Source organism: Vipera berus, assembly GCF_964194415.1.
Source record: "Vipera berus genome assembly, chromosome: 2".
NCBI classification, from domain to species: Eukaryota; Metazoa; Chordata; class Lepidosauria; order Squamata; family Viperidae; genus Vipera; species Vipera berus.
The window spans coordinates 278460728-278468015 of NC_138203.1; the positions used below are offsets into that span (position 1 = coordinate 278460728).

General features: G+C 46.9%; 1 protein-coding gene across 1 annotated transcript; it reads left to right on the plus strand.

Annotated features, from left to right (window-relative positions):
* Positions 1–420: 420 nt before the first annotated feature.
* On the plus strand, positions 421–6041 carry LOC308661224 (uncharacterized protein). Its single transcript, XM_081316123.1, has 2 exons — positions 421–427; positions 4434–6041. Exon 2 carries the CDS (start codon positions 4452–4454, stop codon positions 5667–5669), a length of 1218 nt encoding a protein of 405 aa, XP_081172249.1. The 5' UTR covers positions 421–427; positions 4434–4451; the 3' UTR covers positions 5670–6041.
* The last annotated feature ends 1247 nt before the right edge of the window (positions 6042–7288 follow it).

Consider the following 7288-nt stretch of genomic DNA (forward strand, 5'->3'; position numbering starts at 1 on the left):
CTCTTAGTCCCTTGAAATAAACCTATTTGTAATGATAATCCTCTCTCCCTTTTCTTCCACCGGTGCAGAGAAATTTATTTATTTATTTATTTTAATCCCATTTATATCCCGCCCTTCTCTGAAGACTCAGGGCGGCTTACAATCTCACAAATCAATGTGCTTAGCAATATCCTTCATTCTATGTATATGCCTGCTTATTAGGGCTTTCGCCCCCCCCCCAAGCGGCATTAATACAAAGTCAGCTTATTGCCCCCAACAATCTGGGTCCTCATTTTACCTACCTCGGAAGGATGGAAGGCTGAGTCAACCTTGAGCCTTGTGGGACTCGAACCTGCACTAACTGCAGGCAGCTGGTGTTACTTAAGGAGGCATTAGCCCACTGCTCCACCAAGGCTCTTGAATAGCCAACGTGATATTTTGGGCCGAAGTAAGATCTTTATTTGGATTTATTTATTTATTTATTTATTTATTTTTATTTCGATTTATATACCGCCCTTTTCCTGAGGGACTCAGGGCGGTTTACAGGGCAAATTAAAACAGTACAATATATATACCGGTTAAAATAAAAAATGAAATGAAATAGCCCCCAAATAATTAAAAATTAAAACCATTAACCCAAAAACCCTCAGTCCAGGCCGGCAAGCTCGAATAGCCAAGTTTTTAGGTCCCAGCGAAACGAGCGAAGGTCGGGGGCCATCTGGAGTTCCATGGGCAGCTGATTCCGTAGGGCAGGCGCGCCCACCGAGAACGCTCTCCCCCTGGGGATCGCCCGCCGGCACTCCCTGACCGGCGGGACCCTGAGGAGGCCCTCCCTGTGGGAGCGCACAGGACGATGGGAAGTTGATGCTGGCAGCAGGTGCTCCCGTAGGTAATCCGGACCCATGCCATTTAGGGCTCTATAGGTCAGGGGTAGGCAACCTCGGCTCTTTTATGACTCATGGACTTCAACTCCCAGAATTCCTGAGCCAGCCAAGCTGGCTCAGGAATTCTGGGAGTTGAAGTCCATGAGTCATAAAAGAGCCGAGGTTGCCTACCCCTGCTATAGGTCATCACCAGCACCTTGATTGCTGAGTCTCTTTCCAAGCGAGAGTCGATTCTCTAGATTAGAAAATGGGGGGAGCGGGGGAGTAATGATAGAAAGAAGTGAAGCGTTGGCTCGCTTTCAGTCGAAGGGCTAAGGAACCAGGGACCTGACATAATAGTTACTACTTAGACCAGGGGTCTTTCAAACTTGGCCCTTTTATGACTTGTGGACTTCAACTCCCAGAATTCCTCAGCCAGGCACATTGGCTGAGGAATTCTGGGAGTTGAAGTCCAGTCATAAAAGGGCCAAGTTTGAAGACCCCTGACTTAGACTGAGCAGGAGTTCCATGCAATATTAAAAAGGAGGCTTTATTTATTTATTTAACTGTATTTAGCGCTCTGACGGGGGGGGGGCATAAGAAATTTTTTAGACGTATTTATTTTATACAGGTGGTCCTCGGCTTATTTACCACAACTGAGCTCAGAATTTCCGTTGCTAAGCAAGACAGTTGTTCGGCAAGCTTTGCCTCATTTTACAACCTTTCTTGCCCCGGTTGTTAAGTGAATCCACTGCAGCTGTTCAGTTAGCGACATGGTTGTTAAGTGGATCTGGCTTTCCCCCGTTGACTTTGCTCGTCCGAAGGTCACAAAAGAGGATCACATGACCCCGGGGCACTCCAAACGTCATAAGTAGATGCCGGTTGCCAAGCGTCTGAATCTTGATCATGTGACCATGGGGGAATGCTGCTGTGGTCGTAGGTGTGAAAAACGGTCATATCACTTTTTCCAGTGGCGTCGTAACTTCGAACGGTCATTAAGCAAATGCTGGTAAGTCGAGACGGCTTGACTCCAGATGAATCTTACATTAAAAAAGTAAAAACAATTTTAAAAAAAAATCATAAGTATCCGGATGACAAACTCTATGGCAAGAAAACTTCCTAGAGCAGCCCAGCCACTCTGAGAACAGCCACCCTTTCAGTTGGAAGGGACCTTGGAGGTCTTCTAGTCCAACCCCATGATATTTCCTGAGGTGTTTTCCATGCTCCCATTTTCTTCTGTGAGTTAAGAGAGCTCTTGTCTGACTTGTAGACTTCAGCTCCCAGAATTCCTCAGCCTGCCGTGCTTGGTTGAGGAATTCTGGGAGTTGAAGTTCCACAGTCTTAAAGTTGCCAAGCTTGGAGACTCCTGGTCTCTAGGCCAATGTTTCTCAACCTTGGCAGCTTTTAAGACCTGTGGACTTCAACTCCCAGAATTCATGCTGGTTGGGGAGTTCTAGGAATCGAAGTTCCCGCGTCTTAAAGCGGCCAAGGTTGAAGCTTAAAGCTGCAGCATTTCTTGCTGTCTCCCAAGGTTATTTTTGCAGCCCATTACAATCCCAGCTGGTGGGCTCTTGGAAGAGCACAATCAAGAGGAAAAAAAAGCAAAACATTAAGAATGGGATACAATAAAAGCTCATCAACATCTAATACATTGCAGAGATCATTTCAAGTAAAGTATTGCAGAGATCATCCTTAGATTAAAGCAGGGTCCATAATCCCCGCTCCGTGGACTTGTACCGGGCCGCAGCATGCCAGCAACTGGTCCGCACAAACAAGCAAAGCCCTATCCGTGGGATGCAGGCAGCACACAAAACCACACACTCTCCGGTCCACGGAAAAACCTTCCTCCATGGAACCGGTCCCTGGTGCCCGAAAGATTGGGGACCTCTCGATTAAAGGGCCAACTACCGCCTTCTGCAGGAACAACAGTACTTTAGATAGTTTTTTAAGTGACAGTAGACTGGGCCATCTCTACTTCCCAAGGGAAAGAATTCCATAACATGAGGGTACCACTAAGAAGGCCTAATGGAGGCCTTATCTGCTTCACCAGGAATAATCTTCTTCTTCTTCTTCTTCTTCTTCTTCTTCTTCTTCTTCTTCTTCTTCTTCTTCTTCTTCTTCTTCTTCTTCTTCTTCTTCTTCTTCTTCTTCTTCTTCTTCTTCTTCTTCTTCTTCCTCTTCCTCTTCCTCTTCTTCTTCTTCTTCTTCTTCTTCTTCTTCTTCTTCTTCTTCTTCTTCTTCTTCTTCTTCTTCACACAGTCAGCCAGATGTTCAGACTGGATTTGGCATTTTTATCTACCTATCGAGTCCTTACCAAGGACCTGGCATAGGCAGATGTATTACAGATATTTGATGGTATTACAGATATTGTTGCAGGATGCAAGCAGTTCCTAGTAAGGCTGCCTTTTGCAATTGACTTATTGCAAATTTGTCAGTGCCAATGGTGTTCAAGTGGTGCTCCAGTTGTTGTTGATAATAATAATAATAATAATAATAATAATAATAATAATAATAATAATAATAATAATAATAATAATATAATAATAATAATAATAATAATAATAATAAGAAGAAGAAGAAGAAGAAGAAGAAGGTGGTAAGTTCGAAGGGACCTTGGAGGTCATCTAGTCCAACCCCCTGCTCAAACAGAAAACCCTCTACCATTTCAGACAAATGGCTGTCCAGTCTCTTCTTAAAAACTTCCAGTGTTGGAACATTCACCGCTTCTGGAGGCAGGTTGTTCCACTGGTTAGTTGTTCTAACTGTCAGGAAGTTTCTCCTCAGTTCTAGGTTGCTTCTCTCCTTGACTAGTTTCCATCCGTTGCTTCTTGTCCTGCTTTCAGGTGCTTTGGAGAATAGCTTGGCTCCCTCTTCTTTGGGGCAGCCCCTGAGATATTGGAACACTGCTATCATGTCCCCCCTCGTCCTTTTCTTCGTTAAACCAGACATACCCAATTCCAGCAACCGTTCTTCGTATGTTTTGGCCTCCAGACCTCTAATCATCTTTGTTGCTCTTCTCTGTACTCTTTCTAGAGTCTTAGCATCTTTTTTACATCCTGGTGACCAAAACTGGATGCCGTATTCCAAGCGTGGCCTTACCAAGGCATTGTAAAGTGGCATTAACACTTACCAAGTAGACAGATTACTTGTAGCCCTCGATTTACAACCGATCGTTTTGTGACCATTCCGAGTTATAACGGCACTAAAAAAAAAAGCGACTTATGGCCGTTTTGCATTTACGACCGTTGCAGCTTCCCCAGGGTCACGTGGTCAAAATTCAGATGCTTGGCAACTGGCTCATATTTATGACGGTTGCAGGGTGCCGGGGTCACGCAATCCCCTCTTGCGTACCTCTGACAAACCAATTCAATGGAGAAGCCAGATCCACTGTGACTTAACGACCGGAGTGATTCACTTAGCCTCTGTGGGAAGAAAGGTCGCCAAATGGGGCAAAAATCCACTTAACCCGCATGTCACTCCGCAGCAGAAACTTTGAACTCAGTCGTGGTCGTAAGTCGAGGACTGCCTGTGTATTCTTTTGGAGCGTCACCTGATTTAATTTTTCTTTCTTTCTTTCTTTTTTTAACGAAGCAAGGGGCTGGCGGACAGATGGATGACCATGGGGACACCGTGGAGGTGAAGAAGCCGGGGTTCTTGGAACCGTGTGTTTCGTTCCTGGAAACGGCCCCAGGCATTTCGGCTTTCCGCAAAGTGGAAGGAATCTGCGAGCTCCAACACGGATCGGTGGGTCTGCCGGGCATGATCCCCGGCTTGGAAGACGGGAGTCCCATCGAAGGCACGACTTACATCTGCTCCGATTGCGGGAAAAGCTTCTGCAGCATCGCCAGCCTGATCAGCCATCAGAAACGAAACCACTCGGGGGAGAAGCCGTACAAGTGCGCCGACTGCGGGAGGAGCTTCCACCAGAGTTCGGATCTGGTGAAACACGAGCGGATCCACACGGGGGAGAAGCCCTATCAGTGCACGGTGTGCGAGAAGCGGTTCAACCAGCGGTCCTACCTGATCGTCCACGAACGCTTCCACGCGGCCGAGAAGCCGTACAAGTGTTTCCTGTGCGGGAAGAGCTTCTGCTCCAACGCCCACCTCATGACCCACCAAAGGACCCACACGGGCGAACGGCCCTATCAGTGTCCCGAGTGCGGGAAACGTTTCACGACCAGCTCCAACTTTGTCAACCACAAGAAGACCCACACGGAGGAGAAACCCTACAGTTGCTCCCTCTGCGAGAAAAGCTTCAAGCGCAGCTCAAACCTGATCCAGCACGAGAGGACCCACACGGGCGAGAAGCCGTACGCCTGCCTAACCTGCGGGGAAAGCTTTGCTTCCAACTCGGGTCTCGTGAAACACCAGCGAAGCCACACGGGGGAGAGGCCTTACAAATGCTCGTACTGCGGGAAGTGCTTCAGCCAAAGCATGATCCTCACCCAGCACGAGAGAACTCACACGGGCGAGAAGCCTTGCAAATGCCCGGCCTGCGGCAAGAGCTTTCGCTCCAGCTCGGATCTCGTGAAGCACAAAAGGATCCACACTGGAGAGAAGCCCTACAAATGCTCCCTGTGCGGGAAAAGCTTCACCACCAGTTCGGATGTGGTGAAGCACGAGCGGACCCACACGGGCGAGAAACCCTATAAATGCGGCACCTGTGGGAAAAGCTTCAGCCAGAGCGCCCACCTCATGCAGCACCAGAGAATCCACACGGGGGAGAAGCCTTATTCCTGTCTGATTTGCGGCAGGTGTTTCACCTGCAGCGCGCACTTAGTGGTCCACAAACGGACCCACAAAGATGGGGAGGTCTTCAAAGTGTAACGATTGGTGTTGTCTCAGGCTGGTGGGGGTGGGTGTATTTACTGGATTTGTGTGAGAATGCTTCTCGGAGGAAAAACTAACCGCATTTTGTCTGCTGCCACCAAGCCGGTTCTCTCTAAATCAAACTAGAATCCAGAATAGAGGAGGGTAGAAAAAGTAATCTTAGGAATGGATCTGTTCTTATTATGCATGGGGGGGGGGGCGGGGAGAGGAAAAAAAATTGAATTAGGAGAGAAGCCATAATTTTTCCCACTCCAATCCAGATGGGGGTCCGGAGCTGGCTTGGCAAAATTGGCAGTAAACCCAAGATGAATTTAATTAGATTATACTCGCCAAACCCAGTACATTGTGATTTTCATGAGTTATTATGTGTGGTGGTTATTGTTATTATTATTATGTATTTTGTAATAAATAGATGGATGTTGGTTGTGTGGTTTCTCTGAGACTTGCTTTGACACGGACTTCAAACTTTGGCAACTCTTAAATTGCAAACTAATTCCCCCCACCCACCCGAAATTCGAGTTACGCTCAGCAGCTTCTGCAGGAGAGGTCAAAAAAGTCAATATGGCAGCTGCAAGCTTCTACAGTAGAAGCCCCGCCTCTTTTTACAAATACATTTAAAAGGGGCGGGGCTTTGATCACACGATTGTGGGCCCTTAACTTGACTCTTTTGAGCCCCCCAAAAATAATTCCCCCTTTTCTAAGACTGCAAATGGACAGTCTTCTTAAACCTCGTCCCTTGCTTCTCGTTCTTCATTACTTTGTCTTGACAGATAGTCCTCGTCTTACGTAATTGAACCTGCCATTTTGGTTGTTCGTTCTTCTCTTGTGTGGCATTTTTTTTCTGGAAACTAGAAGTACAGGTAGCTCTTGGATTACGACCACAATGGAGCCCCAAATTTCTGTTGCTAAGCAAGACCGTTGTTAAGTGAATTTTGCCTCGTTTTGCAACCTTTCTTGCCACAGTTGTTAAGTGAATCACTGCTGCTGCTAGTAAAGTTAGTAACCCGGGTTGTTAAACAAATCTCGCTTCCCCATTGACTTTGCTCGTCAGAAGGTCGCAAAAGGGGATCACGTGAGCCCGGGAGACACCTCAAGCGTCATAAATACGGAACCTGTCGTCAAGCTCCCAAATTTTGATCATGTGAGCAGGAGGGTCACTTTTTTTTTCCAGTGCCGTTGTAATTTTGAACAGTCATTAAATGGAAGAACGGTTGCAGAATTTGGGTTTGGTTAGTCTAGAGAAGGGGTAGGCCATCTTGGCTCCTTTATGACTCGTGGACTTCAACTCCCAGAATTCCTGAGCCGGCTGTGCTGAGGAGAAAGGGAGAGGTTTCCAAGCTGAGCCATGCTGGCTCAGGAATTCTGGGAGTTGAAGTCCATTCTATAGGAGACAGTCTACTTTTTTTTCCTATTCCTACAGTCAGTGCTTTTTTTGTAAAAGAAAAAGGTGCCGGAACTCATACATGTCATACAACCTGCCTTGCCTACCCTACAAGGTTCCATCCAAAAAAGGTGCCGGAACTCCGTTCTGAGAGTTCTATGACAAAAAAAGCCCTGCCTACGGTCATGTCCAATTCTTGGAGACTGACTATAGAGAACCTGTCTGTTTTCTTGGC